General features: G+C 38.0%; 4 protein-coding genes and 1 non-coding gene across 11 annotated transcripts in view; 2 read left to right on the forward strand and 3 right to left on the reverse strand.

Annotated features, from left to right (window-relative positions):
* Positions 1-7,024, forward strand: part of LOC138018392 (2-hydroxyacyl-CoA lyase 2-like) — a 14,612-nt gene extending 7,588 nt beyond the window's left edge. Inside the window, exons 10-19 of the mRNA XM_068865010.1 lie at positions 192-292; positions 703-812; positions 1,255-1,378; positions 1,452-1,546; positions 1,654-1,693; positions 2,147-2,261; positions 3,932-4,069; positions 4,519-4,693; positions 5,336-5,434; positions 6,073-7,024. Of these exons, the coding sequence (XP_068721111.1) occupies positions 192-292; positions 703-812; positions 1,255-1,378; positions 1,452-1,546; positions 1,654-1,693; positions 2,147-2,261; positions 3,932-4,069; positions 4,519-4,693; positions 5,336-5,434; positions 6,073-6,258 (1,183 nt within the window). The 3' untranslated portion in view covers positions 6,259-7,024. The remainder of the gene's footprint in view (positions 1-191; positions 293-702; positions 813-1,254; positions 1,379-1,451; positions 1,547-1,653; positions 1,694-2,146; positions 2,262-3,931; positions 4,070-4,518; positions 4,694-5,335; positions 5,435-6,072) is intronic.
* Positions 7,010-14,579, reverse strand: LOC138018393 (uncharacterized protein C1orf131 homolog). The gene is given in 9 exon segments (XM_068865011.1): positions 7,010-7,588; positions 9,019-9,077; positions 9,218-9,252; positions 9,255-9,303; positions 9,994-10,064; positions 11,668-11,723; positions 12,388-12,434; positions 12,550-12,626; positions 14,453-14,579. Coding segments are annotated over 9 exon segments (582 nt in total). The 5' UTR covers positions 14,511-14,579; the 3' UTR covers positions 7,010-7,458.
* Trnaa-ugc (transfer RNA alanine (anticodon UGC)) lies at positions 7,899-7,971 on the reverse strand. The gene has a single exon. It is a non-coding gene; the product is annotated as a tRNA-Ala (tRNA).
* A 5,289-nt stretch (positions 14,580-19,868) lies between the features above and the next one.
* The window catches only part of LOC138018808 (transforming growth factor-beta receptor-associated protein 1-like), a 28,281-nt gene continuing 21,803 nt past the window's right edge, over positions 19,869-26,346 (forward strand). The window contains exons 1-3 of one of the 7 annotated variants that reach the window (XM_068865483.1): positions 19,869-20,045; positions 23,596-23,648; positions 25,956-26,049. In XM_068865483.1, coding sequence (XP_068721584.1) covers positions 26,047-26,049 — 3 coding nt within the window. In that variant the 5' untranslated portion in view covers positions 19,869-20,045; positions 23,596-23,648; positions 25,956-26,046. Of the gene's footprint in view, positions 20,046-22,698; positions 22,907-23,595; positions 23,649-25,753; positions 25,847-25,955; positions 26,060-26,346 lie in introns of those variants that run through there. The other 6 variants (XM_068865481.1, XM_068865486.1, XM_068865484.1 and 3 more) reach the window with 6 other exon arrangements.
* Positions 20,768-22,111, reverse strand: LOC138018809 (Na(+)/H(+) exchange regulatory cofactor NHE-RF2-like). Its single transcript, XM_068865489.1, has one exon. It carries the CDS (start codon positions 21,949-21,951, stop codon positions 21,109-21,111), a length of 843 nt encoding a protein of 280 aa, XP_068721590.1. The 5' UTR covers positions 21,952-22,111; the 3' UTR covers positions 20,768-21,108.

The raw sequence follows: 26,346 nt of genomic DNA on the forward strand, positions 1-26,346 counted from the left end.
ATTGAACTGGCTTCAAAAAAAATTTACACCAAGAAAAAAAATTAAACTACAACATTACTAGAAATAATAATATTATCATGGAAACTACTTACATTGTACCTTATAACATGTACTTTTTTATTTTTACTGTTACATGTTATACAAGGAAAGTTGGTGTGCATGTTGATGCTGCTGAATTTTTGTTTTTCAAGGTACATCTCTAATCATCTTTATGGCTTGTTTGCTGGAGCCTGGGACCCACAAAACAAGGATCCACTACCGGTTGATGTACCACTGCCTATGCAATCCCAGGGTAGATGCAGAATTCATTGTGCCCTTGTCACTTTATATATTAAGTCTCGATGACATTTCACTTAAACACGAAGATGCACTATGCATCGACTGCATCAATCAACTGTGGATGCAACCAAGAGCTCTGGATCAATTGTTCAATACAATAGCCCCCCCTGGTAATGTGTTGGTAATATGTCATAAAATGTTATCTGTCGTTCCTTTTAAAATCCCCAGTCCCGCTTTTTTTTTTTTTCTTTCCGTGCTAGAAATATCTTTGCGGGCTTTCTTCTCTGTGTTGCTGTTTGTTGATCACCATCTTATAGTGTGTCTTCGTGTTTAAGGGTTAACATTATTTAAAAGGTTAAAGTATAATACTTTGTATATGTTACCTGACTGTCCTCATGTTAATATTAATATTGTTTATTTTAGTTGACGAATGTGTAAGGCTTGTGTCTAAAGCCCTCAAGCCAGTCATAATTTTGGGAAGTCAAGCAACCTTACCTCCTGTACCAGCTGAGAAATTAAAAGAAGCTTTAGAAGTAAGTGAACTCTGTTAAAAAAAGCCATTTCCGTGTACGTTATAAAAGGTGTACCCATTACAATGACACCATGTTCAAGGAGAACTATACAAATACAAATTATCTAAAGTTCTGGCCCCAGTTGTTCAAACGAGGGATAGCCTTATTATCTGCGGGATAAATCACTATACAGTGGATAAGTGACAGCAAAACCAATTACGTTATCCAATGGATAGAGATTTATCCAGTGTATAGCATTATCCCCCTTTTAACAACTGGCCCCTGGATGTTTATTTGCTGAATGGACAACTTATAAAGTTTTAATTTGCTTTGATTGGCAGTTATAAGTGAAGATCTTTTTTGGTTGTCTAAATTATTTTTCTGATTAACATATAGTTGTTTTATATATTTACATGTAAGTAAGGAAATTTTTCTTTTGTAATCTGGTATTTCTATCTGCTAGGAACTGGGTATCCCATGTTTTCTTGGTGGGATGGCACGTGGTCTCCTGGGAAGAAACAGTGACCTTCACATACGGCAACGCAGAAGAGATGCCTTGAAAGAGGCAGATGTTGTTATTTTAGCAGGTAAGATACTAAATTTCTTGTTGGCCCTTTATGTAATTAGTTTATTACATTCTGAAAATGTTTGCTTTTTCAGGAACTGTGTGTGATTTTAGGTTGTCATATGGCAGAGTACTAAGCAAAAAATCCAAGATCATCACAGTGAATAGGAATAAGAGTCAGCTATGGAAGGTGAAATCTGATTTTACATTGCTCAGCATATATATGTGCAAGTCCTATACACGGACAGTTTTGCGGTGAGATTCAATGCAATATTAATCTTGTGGCATTTTTTTCAGAATTCAGACGCGTTTTGGAAACCTACAGTGGCAATTCAAGGTAGGCAGATACCATGATTGTTAGTCTTTCACGTTTAGTCTGGTCTAAATCCTAAACAAACATCCACATTCCTGGGTATAAATCCCTATGAACAATTAAAGTGAAATCTAATTAACTTGTGGGAGGTGCGGTGGCCTCATGGTTAGTGCGCTTGACTCTGGTGCGAGTAGTTCGGGTTCGGGTCCTGCCCGGGAACATTGCGTTTTGTTCTTGGGCAAGACACTTCACTCTCACGGTGCCTCTCCACCCAGGTGTATAAATGGGTACCGGTGAATTTAATGCTGGGGGTAACCCTGCGATGGACTAGCATCCCATCCAGGGGGGAGTAGAAATACTCCTAGTCGCTTCAAATTGCTACAGTAACCGGAGATAAGCGCCGGCCTGATGGGCCTTCTAGGCTCATAGCAGACTTTAACCTAGTATTTAACAGATGGTTTATGTGAATGACATTAGGTGATCCTGCCACTTTCATGAAGTTACTGAGCAAGAGTCTGAAAGGTTATAACTGCCCTGTTGACTGGGTTGACATGTTGAAGGAGAGAGACATTGAAAAAGAAAAGACAAACAGGTATATATAATTTTATTAATTAAGGGCTGGGTATAGTGACAACCACTATCTTCCAAACTGGTTAAATTTGTTAGAGAGCAGTGCTCCAGATAAGACTCGGGTCTTGGGTCAATAACCTCACATAGAAGAAGGCTTCCTGACCTGACAAATGAAATGTAAATGTTTAGTTAAATATTACAACAGAATTAAAAAACTCTAGAGGCTATTTTTTTCTTCATCTGTCTTTTGGCTTGCCTATTACTGTTAACTCCTGGCTTTTGTGGTACTTTTTGGTGCAAACATAAAGCAAAACAAATTTTTAACCTGGCATCAGATTAGACAAACAAAGAGGAATTATGAAGCAGAAACAACATGTTCAGTCCTTCCTTAGTATGTGGAATAACGTTTGCAGACTATTTAACTGAAAGAATGATTGAGTTTTATTCAAGAGCATATTTTGTTATCTTTGAACTGAATTTATTACCACAGCTTGAAAAAGTATTTAAAGACCTCAAAATGGGACAGGACATGATTACAAAATAATAAGTGTACAAGCTAGAGCATGTGATTCAACATGTGAACATGTGAGTCCTCCAATTTACCCCCCTCCCCCACTCCCAAAGGGCCACTTCTGGCATGCCATCAGGGTGACCCCTCAGATGGTCTACATGACCCCCTCCGTGAAAAAAATTAACTGGAACACTGAGAGAGGAGCCCTGGGTGTGGTGTTTTCTAACATTGTTACTCAAACAAAATGCATTGGCCCGAGTTACAGAAAACCACATTGTGGGAAATTCCCAGTTGGCTCTGGTGAAGGGCTAATGCATTAATTAAATGTCAGTGTGCTAATCTTTTGTGCGAATGGTTAATTTTCCTTCACCATAGATCTCATTTGATAAAAACAAATTTTTGTGTTTCACTCCCCACTGGTGCTGCTCAACAGTTTTGTTAGAAACTACAGTAACATTCATTGTAACCCCTATGTTTGCCAGATGGCCTGCGTCCTAATTGCATTCCCTGTAGCTCACTGGTACTAGCAATGCTAGTTCAATGTAGTTACCATGATGGTGTCATTAATGTAGGTTCAACCCGTTTTTTTTCCAAGTAGGCTTAATTCACGATTGATACATTACATACTTTAACACATAAAGGGAAGTGAGAAGATCATGTACAGTACATTCACCCCATACATGTATCCCAACATTACCGATATGTGTGTTCCCTCTCATGTGAGGATCTTTTTGCATCCCTAGGCTATTCTTGTGATGAGTGTTAGAGGCAGCCTGCAGTTTACCATCCTTATCCATCAGGCCCCGGTTGTTCAAAAGGTGGATAGGGATATCCACTGGATAAATCACTATCCAGCAGATAAATACTAGCAAAACCAATTGAGGTACCAAGTGGATAGTGATTTACCCAATTAATAGTACTATCCTTTCTTCGAACAACTGGGGCATGGTCAAGGATTTAAACTCATGATCTTCTCCATGGTAGTCCACTGCTCTACTATAATAGTTATTATAATAAAACTGAGGTGTCCGATCATCAATTTCATTTAGTTTAGTGAGATACTCTATTTCATGTATTCTTACTTCGTGTCACAGTGTATTTACCAAATATGGAGATTGACATTTACACTGCTCATTCAATACTGACATTACACTTTTGTCACATAATGCTTTACTTTTTAGTCTCAAGTCACAAGAGTCTGTTAAAGAATACCTGAATCCACTGAAGCTGTTGCACAATCTGGAGACTGTCATGGCAAATAATAGCATCATTGTGGCTGATGGAGGTGATTTTGTGGGCACAGCAGCTTATATCTTGAGGTAGTAAAACGTTTTCCTAAAACTATTTAGCCTGTCTTAAATCTTTTCTCAAAGCATAGGGAACCAGAAGCATTGAAGAGAAAGAGAGGAGAGTAACCTTAACCCTTTCATCCACTTTATACAAGAAAATGATTGAAAATGCTGATTGGTTCATAGTTCATGATAGTAGATCAGATATGATAATGTAGTCTAAACAAAGTTGTAAAATAATGTTAATGTGTAATTTAAAGTTGTTCACCAAATACGCAAACCTCTAGGGGTACTTTTATGCCTGCATGTATTTGCAGTAAGTAAAATTTTCTTCATGACAATAAAATTCCAGGCCACTATTAGTTCCTTTTGACAGCAGTCTTCTGTTAGTAGGATAGAGGTTATGAATGTTTTTCTTGTGACTGAACCTGTCTGAAGCATAACTTCTAAATATATTTTACTTTGTTTTCTGTCTCCAGACCACGTGGTCCATTGACATGGTTGGATCCAGGAGCGTTTGGGACTCTTGGAGTAGGGGGTGGATTTGCATTGGGTGCCAAGCTTTGCCGACCAGATGCAGAAGTCTGGATCATTTATGGAGACGGTTCCCTTGGTTACAGTGTTGCTGAATTTGATACTTTTACAAGACATAAGGTACATAATAATAAGTATTATTATTATTATTAATGGTTGCTTTCTTGTACACTTTTCTGAGCAATGTTAGGCCAGACAGCCTTAAAAACAGACTTAGTATTTACCAGTAGTTTATGGTCTGAAGCAACAAACTTATCATGACTACAATTTGTGGTTTACCAAAATGGGAGAGACTTGTTTGATATTGAATGCAATTTTTTACTCGTTGGCTCCAGGCATTGAGAAGTTAGGAATTGAGCAACTTCTCAATGTAGCATGATAAGTTAGAATAACATGCATCCTATTATGACAATCAACAATATTGTTTTCCTTTTTGAAAACTGTGTCATCTGAAATATGTTTGGGTAAAAGTTCCCATTGAGAGGATTGTGATGGACAAAATGATTTAGTTAATCTGTTTTATGCACAGCCATGAACATTAGCTGGAAAGGTCATATATCCAACAAGGAACTCCATGGTCACCTGACTCCTGCAGACTGCAGTTTTGTGTCCCACTGCTGAAGCAGTAAAAATGAGATTGTTCCCTAGATGCTTCTTTAGGACCCAAAACAAAATAAGTGGTATTCCTTCAACTGTACTCAAAAAGCAACAAGAGGGATGATTGCTAGATGAAGTGTAGCACAATAATCTGTTTATTTTCAGACTCCAGTAATAGCGCTCGTTGGGAATGATGCATGTTGGTCTCAGATTGCCCGTGAACAAGTGCCCATGTTTGGTTCTAGTATAGGATGTGATTTGGAGGTGTGTTTCATGAATGTTAGTGCATGAAGCTCCAAAAACTTGATCATTTAAAAATTCAGAGAGAAATTGAACCTGATATTCCATAATTATAATAAAATTATTATAATCTTAATGTATTGCTACAGATAATCTCAAAGTATTGCGTCAAAACTTACACGTTTTGTAAAGAATGTATGGTGCATTTAGTGCTCTTTGCCAAAGGATGTTGCCTATTAAGTTAAAAGTTAATATTATTACAATAATCAGCATTAAACAGAGCTACTGTTTACAGTTAATACATTGGCAGTGGTTTCAATAAGTACCAACAGCCAACGAAAAGCTTCGAGTACTTGACATAAATGGGTTAGTCAGCCATGTCAGTCCATAAACCCATTGACTCCTGGGATGGAGATATTTACTCTTACTCGTCAACCAGGCCTGGGAGGGAGGGGGTGGGGGACGTAGGGCACCTGAGGAGTCAATGGGTTAAATTAAAGTAATCTTAACCCATTGACGAGTAAAATCGTCTGGCAGGTTTGGACATCAAAGGGTTGAGGAGAGGTTCTTTCAAATGTAAAATTCGTATTGATGATGACAACATTGGCTTACTCTACTCAAACCAGTCACCAACTTTAAAATAAATTTGACTTTTTTTGTAGTTCACAGATTACCACGTAGTAGCTGACGGATATGGTGGCAAAGGGTTCCTGCTGAAAGACCCATCCACTGCTGAGATTGATGCTACGCTAACTAAAGCTCAAGAAGTAGCAAGGGATGGCAAAGCTGTTCTTATAAATGCACTGATTGGAAAAACTGATTTCAGAAAGGGTTCAATCTCAGTTTAATAAAACAACAGCTCAAATATAAAACCTGAAATTAGATAGTGATTTTAAATGAAATTCTCAAAAAATAGCAAGATTCTTTACGGTATTATCTACCAGGAATAATATTTTTTGTGAATGGCAAGCCCTGTCACTTGAACACAGTATTTCAAGGAGTTGGCAAGTTTCCAACCTTTTTTGCAATGAAGTACTGAAGTTTGATTTATCAGATTAGTAAAGATCATCATTCTGAAAGAATAAAAATACAATATTTTCAAGTGAAAGTTAAGTGCATCACCCAGTAAGAATTTGAAAAATATTCTTCTGTTCAAAAGGTGTTAACTGTTACATTAAATGGGTTTTTAACAGTTAGAAGATCATTTTGTGCTGATCAAGATGTCTTAAATGAGAGAAATGGGGGTTGCTTGAAATTGTGTGATAATTGTTAAGAGGACAATAAAAAACACAATGTAATTAGTTAACATGGCTAGTGAAACTTCATTAACCCATTGACTCCCAAGAGCGAAACTGAACAGATTTTACATGTGGTGTCAATGGGTTAATCAGTCAAAAACTACCGGTATGTGGCATCCATTTACTCGCTGGAGTGAGTCTGAACAGAATTTACTTGTCACCTGGGGGAAGGGGCGGGGGGGGGGGGGGGTTCAAGGGAGCCTAAGGGGTCGATGGGTTCACAGCTTTAAAATATTAATAATTGTGTATGTAAGTGGTTTACACTGTACTGTCAAGAATATGCAAATGATAATAAATTAAATTTTTCTTAAATATATTTGTTTATTACTTTTTGCAGTGTCGTATCCACTTAATAGTACCAGTGCTGTAATATAGACCGTATTCATGAATGGCGGCTAAGTAATTATTATTTTGTTTTTAGGCTAATCAACCTCACTAGCCTTGCTAGCACGAACAAAAAAGAATCTTTGCTCCAAAGTGAGGCTAGTGAGGATGATTAGCACAAGGACAAAAGAATAATTTCTTGGTTGCCATTTATGAAATCAATACGGTCTATAACAGTGCACTTTTTTCTGGGTTAAACACATTCATGTACTTGCAACACTTTATACTTTCAAAAACAATAATATTATTAACAGAAGCACCTCAGCCTTTCCCTTCTTATCTCAAGTGTTAAAAAGTGCCTTTTGAATGTCCAAGTGCAATAACTTTACATCCTTAGTTCTTCTTAAAAGACAGTTATAAATCCTATCATCTCTTTGTTGACTTCATCTTGCCAAGATCAGCTTTGGTTAAGCACTTAACACCAGCTTTGAAATTCCCAACAGAGGCTTCAAGACCTTTTGATGAATTGTCCATCCAGCGACCAACGGAAGCCCTCCTTTTGAAAAAAGGAGTGACAATATTATTTTTTAGTAACTTTACCTTCCAGCAGAAGATTGTTTACTTTGGTTGCTAAGTTTTCCCCAAGTTCACTTTTTACCTGATACTGCTCTTTCAAAAATAATACTTAATAAAAGATAGTTTTTAAACTGTCACTTCGAACAGTCTTGGTCTAGAAATCCAAGCAGACCATTATGCCACTCTAAGGACAGTTTGGTCTGAAAGAAATGTATATAAAAATTATATGATGTGCAGGCTATATAGACAATTTAAGAAATTGTCTCTTACAAACACCTGAAAATTTCAAGTGGCTTCAACGAGACTCGAACCCATGACCTCTGCGATGCAGGTGTAATGCTCTACCAACTGAGCTATGAAGCCACACAGTTGGGAGTAGGTCAGTTTGTTGCGCTCATGTGTTCCCGTAAAAGGACTCTATGAAAGAAATGCATATACAGTGGAGTCTCCTAAATTTATGCCAAAATTTTCTGCTTCAGTGACTCTCGCGCGACGCGAATCTCGTCGCGCCTGAAACGCGACGCGACTGGTAACTTACATTTGAGCCGTACTGTATCTGAAGTGTGGGCGATAGATGAGAGAGCAAAATGATCCTTGCACCTAACTGGGCCATTTTAAGCAATAATAATATTTTAAAAATTGCACCGTAACCAGGATGAGACATGTTGTGAATCTGAAAGACGTTCTCTGGTTAAAAATTGGTTAAAAATTATAAGCTTTCGGCTATCTATCTATAGCCTTTAACGAATAAAGGCTATAGATAGATAGCCGAAAGCTTATAATTTTTAACCAATTTTTAACCAGAGAACGTCTTTCAGATTCACAATAATAATATTGTCTCTTATAGTAAACTGAGGTGGCTCAGGTGGCTCCAACAGGATTCAAACCCATGACCTGTGTATCAGTATTGCAGAGGTCTAAATAATTTAAATGAAACCTTCCAATATCATTTCCGAAAAAATACTTCTGTTGCTCCTATGGGCTTCAACCCAAGACTTCTGCACCAGTGCAGAGGTCATGGGTTCAGATCCTGTTGGAAACACCTAAACAGTTTACTTTTCAGGTGTCTATAAAGAGACAATTGCTTAAATTGTCCAGATAAGTGTGAGGACTATTTCTCTCTTTCCACAGTTTCCAGTGTAGGCATGGTCAGAGATGTTCAGGTGAAAAATTAATGGAACCCACTGTAACGGCCCATTTCCCACAAATTTACCAGGGCAGTCATTTACAGTCCTGGGCCGGAGATTTTCCCCACCTACTTACAGCTAAGAGGGGAACAATAGAGTCAAAACAATAAATAAACAACATCTCTAATTTCCCCACTGACTTAAAAAGTTGGTGACATCCCTGTGTTTCTTACTGATATGTTTTTGTCACTTTGTATGCCAGTGTACTGTATTTAACACCCACCGATTTGGGTCTTTTTTCTTTTTGCCAGGTTTTTTCGTGAAGATCCCCATGGCCTGTTCCTGTACATCAGGAAAAGATGGAAATTATAATTAAGCAAACATTAAATTCATAATTATTTATTCAAAAAAACAAGGATGACTTCAGGAGAAAACAATTTTCAAACAAAGAGAAACAATTTTTCAAATGAAGCAAGTCTTACTCTTTCCCTTTGCTCCTTTTCTTGTTCCTTTCTTTTTTTATCTGACGCATCAACATAGGATAAGGCATTTTTTGCCTTTTTGGAGCCTGAAAGGTTTTGTAATTGCCATAAGAATTAAGATTAAATAACTTGATATTAAATTACTAGTACAATACATTTTTAAAACTGGATCACTTTTCTTCAAAATTTATAGTTGAAGACAACTGTACTTGCACAGCAAGTTGTTTATTTCAAGTTAACATTGTATGCTGTAAAACGACATGCAAAATAATGCATACAAGAGGTTAACATGGTGCTCAAAACACTTATTTGAAAAAGTACAAGAGGTCAACACAGTATGGAAACCAGAGAAAAACAAAAATGTGTTCTTTTCGTTGCTCTCTCTAAACAATAATATTGATGATTAAAGTGGTTTGCATCTGATGTCAAAGCGGCCATGTTGGTGTTCAGAACAATGCATCAAAATGTCTGGGAATTTGATTCAAAACTTGCAAAACTTGTGAAGCCATTTTCTACTGTTTTGTACACCAACACAGCCATCTCATGACATGGATGCAAACCAAGAATACTGTAGCTCTGGGAAAAGGAACACAACATTAATAAAATGATCTGCTAGCATGTTGTTGACCTGGCTGGATTAGGTTGAAGTGCTCTGAGCAAATAAGACCACAACAACAAATACAGTGAGGTGTCAGACTATTTGCCTGGTACTGGATGAAAAGTGAAAGTGAAAAAGTGAATGTTTTTCCATTGCAGCATTGATGAATCCTCCTTACCTTTCCACCAAGAGCCTGAGCTTTTTGATCTTCATATTTCTTTTTCTCAGTTCTACTGAATCCAGATACCCCTACATGTAGCATGAAAAAGAGAAATCCCACGTGAACTCTCTCTCTAAGCAGACAACACATTCAAGTGGACACTGGACAGTGATGCATGGCTGGTCCAAATCTATTGTTTCAAGAAAACAATAGCTTTCTTTTGTTCTTTGTTTCAAAGAAGGACCCAACTGTCTTTGAATAGCTTACATGTATTTCTTGAAAATGAAGCTCAAATCAGGGGGGTAGGGAAGTCTAGGGCAACCTTCTTAAGTTCAATTCTCGGCCACTTCAAAAGAATCTAAAAATTCAAAATAGGCACTTTTAATACGCCCACAGCCTGTCAATTCCTTTCCAATAGATCCAATAGTGTTTCACTAGTGTTTACAATATCTGTAGAGAGGTGAGCAATTACAAAGAGAAAATAAATGAAATGATAATCTGACACAACAATGCAGTCACTAAAGAAGTAAACCCAAAGAACATTAAAATAGTTGTTGCATTTACAAGTGAAGTTCTGTGAGTGAGATGTGGAAGTATTGAGTAATATTTGCACACCTTTATAAAACTGGCAGTAGTATTTAATACATTGAAAAAATTCAATGATATAAGACAACAATTTTTTTCATTAACTCAACCACATAAAAGATGTCTTATAAATTAATTATGAACTCTTTTGGTCACTTAACTTTACTCATGATGTTATTATGTAGTTGTAAGGGACTTTTTGGTATCTTTCTCTAGTGGACTGCATCAATAAACTTACCCACCCTGTCACCAAAATACCAGACACATGAAACCACACCAAACTACATTGTACATTGCTGTTACCATTGCGATTTTCATTGCTAATACATATTCAAATGCACAATACAAGAAATCAATCTATGGGTGAGATTAAACAACAGCATATACAGGTGCCTGTGACAGCTATCAGTCTATCAGCCATCTCACGCAACTCGCTAAACCCATGAATGAATAAAATGAGTCCTGACCACAACAGAAGAAACTCCAAGCCCTACTCTTTGCCAGCCGTGTGTGGGTTCTTTAATGTCCCACAGAATTCATCAGAAAGACTAGTGTTGGGAGATGGGGCCTGAAGACCGAATGCATAAATGGCGGCCAAAAAAATATTCTTTTGTTTATGTGCTAATTAGACTCACTAGCCTCCTTTGCATGAACAAAATACAAAAGAAATGTTGCTTGAGAGCGAGGCTAGTGAGTCTAATTAGCACATACACAAAAGAGTATTTTTTTGGCTGCCATTTATGCATTCGGTCTATGGTTCATTGTCCTTACCCAAGAAGACTAGAAAGTCTAAACATTTGAAAAATGTTATCACAAACGCAGCACTTTCTCCTCAGTTATTTAATGACACTGAGTGTTAGTCCTGCCAAAGTAACTTGAAATTATGACCTCCCTCACAGTAGTCTGATGCTCAACCATTTGAGCCAACCAATCAGCAGTCAACTCAAATGCACTCAATAAGCTCTGTTTACAGTACTTCTAGTTAAACTTAATTCTAATACCTCTCCAAAACAAACAGAAGAAACACTCAAAGTTAACCAAATTACAATGTACATGTAAAAGATATGAACATTTTACAATTCTTTAACATAGTGCTCAATATCTCACCAAATTCTCTAACTTCTCTTGCAATTGAGCTAAATTCAAATCCATTAGGATCTTGGCTATAGGAAAAAATGAATTTATTTAATAAAATTTGGATGATTTGGCAAAAAAAAAAAGGAAAACGTAAAGTAACTTTATTTAACGTCGGTAGTTCCTTCAGCTACGAGGCTGGTATCAATGGAAGCTGACGGTGCGCCCTTTAACCCCCTCCGTCAGTCAGTGCTCCATTTTACGGGTATGTAAAGCTATAGCTACACGGATCAGAGGAAAGTCTAAACAGACATTTAAGTCACCGAGGATCGAACCAGGGACCTCTCGCTCCGAAAGCCGCGCACTAGCCAACTGAGCCACGACTGCTCCTACAAGAATGCATGGCAGTCACAACTATTAACCCATTCACTCCTCAGGTTCCTCAGGACTCCCCCAGTTGACAAGTAAAATCATCTGGCCCAAGTTGTTTGAACGATGGATAGCACTATCCACTGGATAAATCACTATCCACTGGATAACTCTATTGATTTTGCTACACAAGTGTTTATCAGCTGGATAGTGATTTATCCAGTGGATAGCGCTATCTAACGTTTGAACAACTGGCCCCATGCATGAGTCTCACTCCTAGGAGTCAAATTATGTGTTAAACAACAGTTTACTGTAACAATTAACGTTCCTTTTACATTTTTGCATTCTTTTTTTCATATATGGACATAAAATGGAAGGTCTAACCTTGATAGTTTGTTGTCAGCTTTATAGTTAAACTGTCTCTTTTTGAGCTAAAATTATAGTGAAGAAAACAATGTAGAATTAGGTTTCTTTCTGGAAAAAAATTTGTCAAAATGTTAATGTACAGAATTCAACACATGCAAATGGTGTGTTCTTCTTTTGTACCTTAAATTCTTTGCCTGGTTCTATAAACTCAATAACTTTTGGAGCTCTGCTACTGATCATGTTATCATTCTGAAAACCTGAAAAAAAATTCAAATGCAGCTCTATTAATTTCCTTTCCAATGCAAGGCTGCTGCCTAGGAAAATTTTTCAGGAGCCCTTTGGGCTTCCAACATTAATTAAAAGTTACTAGCCCGAGTCATTTTCTTCATAGCCCAGAATTAATTAATTAATCCAGCAAAAACAAAACTCTGAGTCTTTTTAGACACTTTTTGCAGAAAAAGACGCTGTATAAAATGAAATTCATTACCCAGCAAAGAGTCGTTTATTTGTGGAATTTGCTTATCTGCCGTTCCCTCCACCGATATCGCTTTTTTCATCGTTTACTCCCCAGGTGCGATCAAATTTACATGAATGTGATGATGAATCACCTTGTACAGTGTTTTGTACATGTGATAAGTTAGGCATCTGTTCGGGCTACTCATTCAGAAATTTGGTCACCTGCACTCGCTAGTAAGGCGCCTGGGTCACTTTTAGGCAGCAGCCTTGCAAGGGGTTCTAGCTTGTTCTATCAATAGCATTTACTCCCTGTAAACAGCTCACAGTACAACCTAGCAGAACAAATGACACCTGAATTGCATGAATAGGCCATTTCCAAGTTCATTTTTCTAAGTGTGAAGTTTCTGTAATAAGCCAATTTAGAGTTTATGTTCACGGGCATAAATATGTTTTGGGCACAACTTAGACTCACTTTAGCCCAAGCCATTTGGAGAAGGTTAAAATGAACTCTGAGAAGGACCCAAAACATAATTTTATGCCCAAGAACATACATTTAAACTTCATTGAGTACTATAATTATCACTTTGGAGAGCATTGAGAAAATAACACTTACAATACGACAAACAAAAACCTTCTGAACAAATACGCGAGTGTTTACAAGTTGAATGGCTTTTATTTTCCCTCGATGCAAATACACCATCATGCGAAGCTGACTACGTGGATATTACAAAATCTTGCCATTTGACTTTTCAAAAATTGTAAAAGATGGAAGGACAGTTCCATAAAGTCTATTTGTAAGTGTTGAAATGAGCTCCTTAACCTGCGAGCAAGCTCTTCAAGGGAAAGGGGTTGGGGTTACATTAGTAACCCCAACCCTAGTCCCTAGTCCCTCGGCAGGCTATGAGCTCTTTTTATTTGTTTCTTTCACCCGCCAAATTATCCATTTTAGCCTGCAAAACGCACCAGAATGCCCAAATAAGTGATAATAATGGTAATTAATTCTACTGTATATATGATGAAAATTAGTTTTCATCACAAAAACTTCACCCTTTGACTCGCCTTGAAGAGGACGCAGACATGAACTCAGAAATGGCCAATGGCCAATTGATCAGGAATTAAATAAATTTGCCTGCAGTAAGAAATATTTTACACAAAAATATGGCCGTCAAGAATGATCAATGATGATGCTAAGAACTTAATTGTTCATTGCAGGAACTGGATCTCACACTTCAATCAGATTGAACACGATGTGGTGTGTTATGGTTTTGGAAAGCCTTGGCAAAATTGTTCAGGTAAAACACAGAATTTATTAACACAAACCATACAATTTCTCTCTGTCTCCGAAAACGAACGAATTTCTCAAGTGTTATGATGCAGTTAAGCGTAAGTCCTGCATCGTGGTTTCATTCATTGCAGTAACGCCATTTCCCTGCTAGCAGAGATCCCTCGTCAGCTCAGCGAAAGCAAAAGAAAAGAGATCTCTTCTCGTTGGGAATAACGCCATTGGCATTACTGCAATGAATGAAACCACATCTCTTGTTTGTGCAAACCTTCTAGAGTCAAACTCTAAGATGTAGATTCTTATTTAAAATTATGAAAGGCACAGAAAAATGACACTACGTTGTACCTTTGTTAACTCTTTTCAAGCGAAAAATATCCTCTATATCATCTGACTCTGCAGCCATGGTTCAATCTTGGAATGGTTATTAAATTGTATAAGCCAGCACAAAACGTCCCGAGTTATGAAAGGGAGACTGGTAGCACAGGTTCTTGCATATTCTTCAGACAGGTCGTAATTTCTACAGTCGGAACAGCTATTGTCTACAATGGGAACAGCTATCTACACTATCTACAATGGGAACAGCTAACTACACCGTCTATCATGAAATTACGACCAGGTTCTTCAACAAAAATTCAAAACGAAAATTGGGGGTAACCACGCATTTTTCAAAGATAATTAATCAACAATATTAAAATACAAAGCAATGTCCGGCGTTCCTTTCCAAATTAAAGCTTAATTATCTCTAAAAAATGCATGGTTACCCCCAATTTTCTTTTTGGATACCAAGACCACTTGCTAAGTTCTGCTTTCTCCGCATAAATTTAAACAGAGCAAAAATATCCCTGCCGATAGGAAGTCCGAGTATCTGGAGATGCGCAGAACGTATGCGCAATAACAATAGTAGGCACCATAGAATTCAAACTAAAAACGTTCGGTTGCCTTTGTTAGTTTTCCTCTAGTGAAACGCTAAAGTTCACTTTATTTTTAAAAATAGTAATGTAGAATGATTCTGTTATGCCAAGATTCACTACACCGTGCCAATTCACTCCCAAATAACAAGCTGCGGGCATAGGGTTCAACAATTCAACAAGCTCTCACCATCAGAGGCCTGTATATGCACCCATGCATGGAATGAAAAAAAAAAACAGTATTAACCATTCAAACACGTCTCCGTGATTATCATGCAGAGTTTGATAAAATTAATAAATATCTTTATTTTTTATATATAAAGAATTCTAATGAGGAGTGTTTCGTCGGGTTTAAAGCTCTGCATGCACATGACGCTTTATCGGTGTTTTGATAGGCTGCGTGTAATAAATGTAAAGGCCATGATTTTTATCAATGAGTTTTTGAACTCTAGTTAAACACCTGCTAGTTTCAAAAAGAGGAGCTTTAGATAGTATTTCAGATTCGTTAAAAAGCGCAAGCCTTTAATTTCTTTTTGATCTTTTTGGGTATAATTTAAATCGTTTTAGTTTCTCAATATGCCTCACTTCGCAAGCGCTCGAAAACAGATTTGCATGTTAAACTCCTTGGTCTCCAACGAAAAAAAAAGCTGAGATCAGTAAATTAATTCCCAAAGCTCTTTACTGAGCATTGTTTTTTCAGGTCGAATATCATCATCATCTGGAGTGCAAAGTCAGAAAATACATTTTCTTGTCTTAACAGGGAAGACTTTTCCCGAGAAAATCAAAGTTTCATTTAATTATCAATGTAGCATCCTTTGGCACGGTTCTTTTGATGAAGATGTTGCCATCTCGTGGGGCCAGTTATTCCAACAAAGTTTACCATAGACCGATGTTCACAGCAATCATTCAGAGCTCCATAATTGCTAAAAGAAGGTTTATTTGAATAGATAAGACCTTCTCTTCTCTGCTATTGCCTTTGACAATGAACGGCAGTTAATGCGCTATGATTGGCCGACCCACATGCAAATAACTTGGATCGCGCGGCGGCTCGTGCTTAAGCGCATATAGAATTATTCAACTCTAGGGTTGGGGCTAATTCTTAGGGCCGATTTACACGGTACGACTTTGTCGCATGCGACAACAGCTTACGACAAGCCCACGACATGATTTACGATTGTTGTGTACGTCAGAAAAAATGTCGTAGCATTTTAAAACATGTTTTAAAACGCTGCGACAATCGTAAGTCATGTCGTAGGCCTGTCGTGAGCTTGTCCCATGTGACAAAATCGTATCGTGTAAATCGGCCCTTACGGTGCGTTCGATTGACCGTATTCCGGAATAAGAATTCGTAGAGAGATGACTTAAAACGGTATGTTTGGCGTTTTAAAGCAACAAGGATAATAAAGATATGTTTAAAATAGCATTTTAGCAGTTGTTTGACAATTTTAATGTGAATCTACGTAAAAAAGAAGGATTTCTGACTTCCATTCCATGTATTCCTATTCCGGAATACGGTCGATCGAACGCACCCTTAGGTTAATCCGTGTTCATTCCTCAATTACGAGACGTCTCTGCAAACAATTGGGTGTGAGCACTACATGGCACCTGATTGGAATTTTTAGCTAAGTTGCTCCTGTCCGCTTCAGGAAAAAAGAATCAGTAGCGCACTAATGTAGATGGTGTGGCATCAGATCTCAACAGTGTCAAATCAGGAATACCGCAGATCATTCCTTGATTTTTGACAACATTGGAAAATTATACCAGTCTCACCAACCTCGTTCCCAGGGTCTCTCTTCTCGGCCTTTACTGCTCAATGACGCAACATGATCTTGAGACCAGGGTCCAGTTGTTCGAAAGCCGATTAACTTAATCCACGATTAGCGTAAACTTTTGTTTCATGTTTTCAACTTTTTGCTGAAAGTTTCTTTTGCTTATCCTCGTTTTTCAAGATCGAATTCCTCTAATGTAAAGTTTTGTCAAATATCAGCGTTGAACAGCGTTTGGGAATACAGAAATAATGTCCTTGGTTAATTTTTAATCTGGTATTAGCGTTAATCGACTTTTGAACAACCGGGCCCAGAATATCAACATGATGGAGGCAGAAGAGAGACCCTGGGAACGAGATTGCTTTATTCACCCTATTCCGGAATAAGAATACGTGGAATAATGATTTAAAACGGTATGTCCGGCGTTTTGAAGCAACAAGGATAAGACCGATGTGTTTAGCGGGTGTCTGACAATTTTAATGTGAATATCCGTAAAAACGAAGGAGTTCTAACTATGATTCCGGAATACGGTCAATCGAACGCACTTCAGTTTAGCATCATGGACACAGAGATCAAGAAGTGCTAATTGCTATAAATTGCAGGTGGTATTTCACGAAAAAGAAACCAGCTGTGTTTTGTCAATCTAAGAAAGCAAACTTCCCGCCGAGTCCCCCGAGGCTAAATTCTGGGTCCATTGCTCCTCTTATATTAGCTTGTGCAGATCTGTTACTCCATGCATGCGTGCAGATTATACACTACCTTTTCTCAGCCTCCTGCGATGCTAACAAACTCATCATAAACTTATCGGGAGTGGATGCGGAATAATGAATAACGGCTTAAAAAAGAAAATGAATAAGAAATATTTAGTGTCGAACATTTGCGGAATAAAGAATTTTACGGTTCCGCTGCTTTCGGTTAAAGAATGACAAATATGGAAAAAATGAATATCGAGCAAAACTTCAATAGTGAATAATGAATAACTCGGAAAAAATGGAAGGATAATGAATAACTGAGATCCAGTTATTCCGCTTCCAGCCCTGAAAACTTAAGTCTGCCGGGCCGCGCTCACGTCCGCACCTGGCTGATACCGTGAGAAAAATAAACTTCAAATGCAGGGTTTTTAATCGTCAACATTTATGCATATTAGCTCATGATTTCATCTGAATAACGATGTATCGAACAACCCGTTGTGGTAAACAATACACCCGTATCACGACTTTAGCAAGCATAAATGTCGAGGGATTCAGGTTAATAAAAATCTTAAAATGGACAATCATATTGATTTATACGAAAGCCAGTGAGGACTTTGGAGCAATGAGACGTGTCAAGGCCTTTGTTCTTGCAACTACGACTGAAAAAGGTTTATGATGAGCGTAGTTCAGCCCCACTTTGAATTTTGTTCCGTTCGTGAGACAACGTCGACAAATTAAATTACTAAGAAGTAATCTGCAAAGATTTTAATCTCTTGCCTTTCAAGTTCTTTTAGATGCCAGCCATAAAAAGTTCATTCTTCTGATACACTCGAGACCATTTAAATCTCTTTGGATACACTTGAATAAAGACAGCTCCGTGCCACGTCAACATAACAGGAACTGAATATTATATGAGGACACCGCACCCAGCGTTAGGTATGCTGTCATGGGAAGGAATGCTGCTTAAACTGATGACCATGCATCTCTCCAATAGTGCAACAGATCTGACATTCCAACATCAAAGGAATTTCCCGCAAAAGTTGTTTTTTTTTTCCACGGTCGTGTTATACATACTGATCACATCAGATCAAAAAGCTCTAGTCCTCATCAGTGGTAGCCAGAAACGAACAAATATTGACAGGAAGTTTAGTTATAGTCATGGGACCGTCGGAGTAAAATTAAGGATTAAATATCATGCACGCCAATTTTCAGCAGATGCAGAAATTGCCCGAATCGTGCATTGATATCTGCAGATTCTGAAAATTGGCGTATCGGAGCTAATCAGCATTTGGTAATTTTTGCTCTATATGTTCTAAATGCATGTAAAATATCATCCCACTCATGGGAAATGCAGGATGCCTCGATCGTCTCTTCGCTTCTTCTATTCCATGCCAATGGCAAGCCTGATCTTAGGTCGTATTGGACCGCAAGTAAGCGATCATCTTTGCTTTCCACTTCCCTATCCTATCAGCACCAATTATTGCTCTATCACTTGGAATAAACCCTAGGGATGTTTCAAGTCACGCGATCAAGATATCTCAGCGATTCGTCATGCCGCCGTTTCTCCATATTGAACCATATCCGATTATGGATGATTTAGTTTGCACATATACGTTTTAGTTCACAAGGTGGATCGATTTGCACTTTTGGAAAACAAACATACCGGGAAGTGACAGTCACAGGCAGTTGTTACAACTTTTGCACTGGGCTCTAGGGAGCCCAAGTTAACGCCCAACAGAGTCTTTTTTTTGTTTCGATTTGCTCTTACTCATGATATTCGGGGATCACTTTTACACCAAACAGACACCTTTCATCCTTGTGCAAGGTAGAGAAATTCTTCATAATTAAATCAGATCGATTGAAATGCACGCATGGTGAGGAGAGCGCAACCTTTGTTCATTCCTCTATTTCCATTTCAGTAAATTTAGCGTTGATGAGTTGGCAGTTGACATTTCCTGCGGACAGTTACTTAAGGCAAAAACTGGGGAAGGATGGACAACACATAGAAAGAATTTCCAGCAAAATTAAGGCAACATTTTCAAGCAAAGGATTGCTTCTCTTTCCCTCCCTCACTGTAGACTAGAAGATGAAAGAGAGAGCTCATGAAAGAGTCCCATGAGATGAAACTTTGGATGTTTTGATAAGAATAGAGGTCCAGAAGGCAAGGTCAATCCCTGGCGCAAAAATTTACTTAGAATTACATGTATTTTAATTTGTGTAAGCTACAAACTTCCTCATCTTCCTGAGGAACATCCTCGGCATGAACATCCGAAAGAACATCATATTTTTGCACCGAGACTGTGACAATAGTCACTACCAGAGAAAGAGGAATAGTAAAATTTTAATTCTGGTTTAAGCCACAGAGACCAGAGGACCTGGGAACGAGTTAATTAATAAAGGCCTCGTACATATTTCTTGACAAAATGCTAAGTGTAAAAGGTTTCCGAAAGACTGCCACAATTAACATTGATTTTGTTTATTTTAATGCTGAATGGTCCCCTTGCTTCTGACAGTGACAGGAACGAAAAAAATTAATAGCGTGATGTAGCTTCCATACATTGTAGATTTGCGGGTAAGTCATGCAGAGTTCAGGCAACGTAAAGGGCATTGGACTTTGCATACAAATTTATAACTTATCTTAAGACGTGGAATGGAAACTCTTGCAAAATATTCTTAGGCTGTCTGTTAAGACAGCGGGGTTTAAAATATGCGATGATACCACTCTGGAAATTGCCATCAATATCGGCACACCCACACTAAAGATCGCACGATACTTGCATTTGACAACATGAGAATGTCTGACTATGAATAACATCTGCTTCACATTACCAAATCACAGATTACAAAGATGCAATTAATCAAGAAATATTTAAGTGGTAGCAGTTTCTCTCCGAATTGTGTCGAATACAGTCGATCGTTTGTTCGGCCTACCGTTAAAGGTGCGTTCGATTCACCGTATTCCGGAATAAGAATACGAGGAGTGATGATTCAGAACGGTATGTCTGGCGTTTTGAAGCAACAAGGATAATAAAGATATGTTTAAAATAGCATTTTAGCAGGTGTTTGACAATTTTAATGTGAATCTCCGTAAAAACGAAGGATTTCTAACTTCTATTCCATGTAATCCTATTCCGGAATACGGTCAATCGAACGCACCCTAAAACTACAAAATAAACCACCACAGCCATCAATCAAAAGACATCATTATACTTGTAAAATACGTAGTAATTGGAGCAATATGTAGATGTATCATTTCGAGGAAAAAGTTAACTCTAAATAAATGTAACCTGCACGAATATTTGAAAGCTTTATTCACGCATCAAGGAGCAAACTTGAGGACGATTGTACTTGCGAGTGACCTTGGGAGCCACGAATACAAAATTTGTGCTTACGTCTACTGTGCTAGTTCTACAAACTTCATTTCAAAAAATAACAATTTATATATTCGCGATGAAAATCAGGTTTTCAGAAGTGGTTTTTAATTACATGAGGAGAAATATCTCTGTTCAGTATACATACTTCACTGACCATCGTGAGGAATCAATGTTTACATGTCTCGATCCACCAGCAATTAACATAGCGCTGTGTGTGTATGCTGAACGTTTAGCTTAGAAACGCAACAACCAAAAGTTAAATCACAATTGTTGAAATTTTTTGAACTTATCGTCCCAGCTTTCAGCTTTTTGTTGTTTAATCGTGCTACGCAGTGGTTTCGATGTTGATCGCTGAGAAGGCTGTATCATCGGGGCCGATTCGGGCACTGGTGCTGCAGGGGCTGCAGTTCCGTTTGTTTGTTTTACTGTTGTTGGTTGAAATTCTGGTGTGGGTTCAGGAGGTGACGAGGAATCTTCCTTGTCTAAAACTTCATTAAGTTGCTTAACTTCCTCTGGTGTCGTTGCATCATTTGCAACTTCAACCTCATCCGAGGGCTTTTCCTCTTCACGAGTCTCATCGTTGGTCGTTTCTGGGCCATGAGCAACTTCTGCTTCGCCGTTGACTGGTTTTAAAGGCGAAGGCTCACTTTCGCCCGAGTTTGACTCTTGCACCTCTGACACAGATTTCTCATCCTCGGCAGCTGCTGGCTCTGCTGGCTCTGTTGACTCCATAGGGCCTTCTTCTGGTTGATAAACAGTCGCTAAATTAGCCATATCAGATGTAATAGGTCGCTTTGTATGTTTCAAATATGCCTCTGTGATGTGGTCGATCACGAGCATCGTAACTTCTTCGGGGTTCCCTTTTATCCGCTTTACAACATCGTTATGTGTCTCACCCTCCACATTTGCACCATTAACTTCAATAACTTTATCTCCAACTCGAAGACCCGCTTTTTGAGCTTCGCTGTTATCGTCTACGGCGCTTATAGTTTGGCCGCTTCGGTGTTTTTCGCCATGAAGATTAAAACCATACCCTCCTTCGCATCTCTTCATACAAATAAGTCGCGGAGCGGAAACAGTGTCAGCGTCGAATTCCATGCTCATCGTTTTCACTGAATGTATCAATAGGCTAGAAATTGAATTATTCGGTCGCGTACAGACAGAGATTTGGAAGACGTCTGTTACAGAGCTGTGCCGATCTTACTAGACTCTTCCAACTAGCAAATCAATCCAAGGTAACTTAATACAATTGGAATAAATTACCACATGTTTGAATTCCAAATATGGAACTTCCCCACCCAAAATTTCATATTTGTCTTTCGCTGAAGTTGGCTCATTTCATTCCTGACAAAACCAACAGTTTTCAGACAGACATTTTGTTGGAAAATCTTCAGAACTTCAGTCTTCTGTCTTCGAGAAAATTACCATTACAAAACATACAGGATACCGTGCTAGAAACTCTTTGTTGAGCGAAAATCATTACAGAGGCAAAAATCAATATCCCACCCAAGATTATTAATTTAACGCAGGAACCCATCTGTTCGATGACAAATAAAAACGTTTTATAGCATTCTAATTTTTCCTGCCTTGGTCCTGCCTTCAAAACCGATTTGTGCTTACGATCAAGGGACATGAAGGGAGAATCTAGAACATTCTTTGCAAACAGTCATGCGAAGTGATTCATCTCATTTCCTTTCCATCAAATTCCACTTCATAACCGCGGTAAATAGAGCAAAACATTAAGCAGTTAGGGTGACTCCGAAGAATGTATTTCCCCATTTGTAAATCGATTGTAAAAAGATTTTGTAAAAAGTTCATGTATTTGTCTTAGCAACGTCCACCCCCGCAAGATGAGATGCCCACATGGGATGTTGTAGCCTAGATACTTCATGTATCCCTTATTACAATGTATCTATGCAGTTCTAACAAAATGGCGGAATTCTTCAGCACTGGGAATTTGGCAACTTACGATCCCCAAGCTAAAGGGAGCTTTAAAGCGTTTGAAATTGCACCATGTATCGAGAGGATAGTAACTACTTCAGCAGACAGACCAAAAATGGTTGGTTTAACTTTGATACTGTTTATAACTCATAATGAGCTTTTACGATAAATGCCCCAGCTGTTTGTTGCTTTGGATGCTCTTGGCGTTAAGCCATGGATACTTGCAGATAGCTGATGATAATACGTAACCATTGTGTTGATTCAAGGATAGAAGGTCATGCATTTTGGAGGGAAAATGTTGCTTGTCTGGCGAAAAATTCAGCCACGTAAATTGCAGGTGTCCATTCCGTGTAAACACCTGTCAAACTTTTTCCTTGTTTTGTTAGCTCGTCGAAGGGTTACGTTGTTGTTTGATGTTTTTTTGCTCTTTTGTTTTCCTTTCTGTTACGTCATCTGTGAGTTTCACAGGTTTTTACACCGAGGATGAGCCCAATTTTCAAAATCACCGGGCTGGGGTTCAAAGATGTAGGCTTATAATACTGTGGCCTAAACTGCAGTCAAAGGTTGTGTATCCTGGGCACTTCCTCAGATATCTGGATAAAATTGATAAATTCCAAGAATTGAATGGACACAAAATTGGCATTGAAATAGGAAAAAATAGAAGAGAAAAAGAAGAAAATATAATTCTGCATAAATACGAAAACTGAAAACGAATAATGTACAACTTACAGGCAAATCCTTGACTATGTACCTTATCCAATGTAACTAGAGAGTATTTGAAAATGGAGTCCTACTTATAATTTGCAGATTGAATGTGTTGACTGTGCAGCACAGAATCTTTATATTGGGACATCAGACTGGTGAGCCTTTTTTTAAAAATTTCATGAACAACTTAATTACCATAAACGTCCATGTATAAGCCGCACTTTTTTTCACAAAATTGAAGCCATAAATCAAGGGTGCAGCTTATCCATGGATACATCTGTGTTTGGAGTTTTAAAAACCTAATTAATATTCATACAACTTCTTAAGATCTCAGTAAAGAAACAAAAAAGAAACTGAGAGCATGTTGCTGTTGTTCATTGACTTTTTTAATGAGTGGTGGCTCCTAGAGGAGCCATTTGTGTCTTTGAGTGTTTATCGGCGAATCTTGCTCTCCAAGAGTTCTTTCAAGCGATTAGTTTTCGCTTTACTTGAACAAGTAAACACCAACCTACAATTGCAAGGAATCTCCATTCCTCACAGCTGTTTGCAGTGACGTCTTCGGCCAGTCACTTCCACGCATTATATCTTTCCGCCACGTGCGATAAAATACCATAAAATTCGCGATTACTCGCGAGGTAAATGTCCGACTGTTTCGTTGTCCTTGACCACCTTCTTGGCAAATTTGTCGACTGCATCATCAAGCTCCTGTTCTGCATGAATTTTTTCGCCTATTGCCAGTTTCCAAACATCTTAAGTTTATAGACCCTGGCCCAGACTCCTCCCAACATTTAAAGCTTGGCTACTAACGACTCGTTCGTTTTGTTTCAATCGAAGGAATTTCGACTTTATGGTGAAACCTTGATTGTTTGTCCTTGTTGGTTTATAGCAATAGAAAGTTACTGGAACTTCAAACTTTATTGTGTTACATTTTTTTTACAAAATCTGCGCTTCTAAATTGGGGGTGCGGCTTATCTACGGATGCAGCTTATACATGGACGTTTACGTAATAATAATAATAATAATAATAATAATAATAACAATAATAATAATAACAATAATAATAATAATAATAATAACCCAACGCAAACAAGGGTGAATCAGATATAGCAGTAATGGACAAGGAGAAGAAGACATGGCTACTCATCGAAGGAACAGTTTGCAGTATAGGCTTTAATGATATCAAATAGGTGGAAGACCAAGCAAGACAAATAGTCTAGGACTAGTCTCGTTATGCTATTGATCATGTAAAACCGCGATATCAAAAAGTGTCAATAATAATAATAATTGATATTACATGTAGTGTTTTAGCTTTTTAAAGCATGGACAACTTATACTGATTATTAAGGGCAGGACCAAAGATTTCCACTGCTTATATACAGGCCAGGGTTTTATCACCTGTATCTTTTAAGAGTGAAAAAAAAAGAATGCTAAAAATGGAGTGACTTTGACCTCCAACTCTTCTAAATTACGATAATCAGTTTTCCCACTTTCTCAAGTGAATTGTTACAAACAGCTGTGAAATACAGGGCCAAAACTTGGTGGTTGCCCAGTCACCCACGACAACTTTAAGACGTACCAGGGCAACTAAGAATTGAGGTTGAATCGCCCAATGTGCAGCCTACTACCATACCAAATAATTCAGGCTGATATATTACAAAGTGCAAAGTTGAAATGGAAATAAAATAACAAATTGTTTGATTTGGGGGCAGGGACAAAACACAGATCACAGGTCACAAGTCACAGGTCATTGTTTTACCAATACAGAAAAAATCCTTGACTGTTGCCAATGCTAACATTAGGCCTAAAAACGTTTGTTTAGGTCTAATTGGGCCTAAAGTTAGCTTTAATAAAAATAATGTTAAGGATTTTTCCTTTATGGTGAAACAATGATCTTTGACTTGACCTGTGTTTTGTACCTGCCATTGATTTGGCAACCTTTCAGTTCTTTTCCCCAACTTAAATTACACTGAATCCTGTGAATTTTTAGTTTTTAAGTGGAAAATTCAAAGAGGAATTAGCCATTAAGAATTTTGAGACGATTATGCTATTTCGATTTTTCTGTTGCCATATGTGACTCTGCTGAGCACACCCAATGTACTTTGCTGTCTGTAAAATTCCTTGAGATGTTGATTCATGTACAATACAGGGCCACTTAGTTATGTCCTGGCAACCATGAAATCAAAGAAAGTGGCCTAGCTGGCCACGAAGCACTAGAGAATCATAAGTTCTAGTCACCCTGGAAGTAAGAGGGATCCTAGACAATACAGTTTGCTGACTCTGTAATAATGTGACAAAAAAATTAAGGGCGAAAAAGGAAAAATCACAGGGATTTCAGAAAAAAAGAGAATGCAGGGTAAGGTAATGAAAGACCTTCTTTGTTTTAACTGTTCCAGAACACTACAGGCTGGTAGTTTTTGTTCTAACAGTAATAAACTTGATGTCACTTTTCTTTTTATCAACAGTTTTGTTCTCCATTATATAATTGATGAGGGAGTTTCACCTTTAGGAAAAACAACATTTCAGTCAGGACTGCAATCATGCAAGCATCTAGGAATGGTTTGTTCATGTAATTTTGTTTTGTATTGTGTTATATAATACAAGTGAAGTTTTGTCTGTTGGGGAGGCCAAGATTCAGTAGTTCTCGGAGATTTTGCTTTCAGATCATTAAATCACATTTAAATAGTTATTATGGACGAAAGAAAAACATTTGATACAGGTTGTTTCTCATAGACCCTTCAAATAATTGGCATGGATATTTGAATAATAACGGGATGCGTAAACATCTTAAGTCTCAGACTCTCATCACTGAGAAAAAGTTGTATGGCTTTTAAGCCAGTGAGGGAAAATTCCTTG

Source organism: Montipora capricornis, chromosome 10, assembly GCF_036669925.1.
Source record: "Montipora capricornis isolate CH-2021 chromosome 10, ASM3666992v2, whole genome shotgun sequence".
Lineage (NCBI taxonomy): Eukaryota > Metazoa > Cnidaria > Anthozoa > Scleractinia > Acroporidae > Montipora > Montipora capricornis.

Coding starts and splice junctions, on each gene's coding strand:
- LOC138018809 (XM_068865489.1), bottom strand. CDS start 21,951: ATGAGCATGGAATTCGACGCTGACACTGTTTCCGCTCCGCGACTTATT.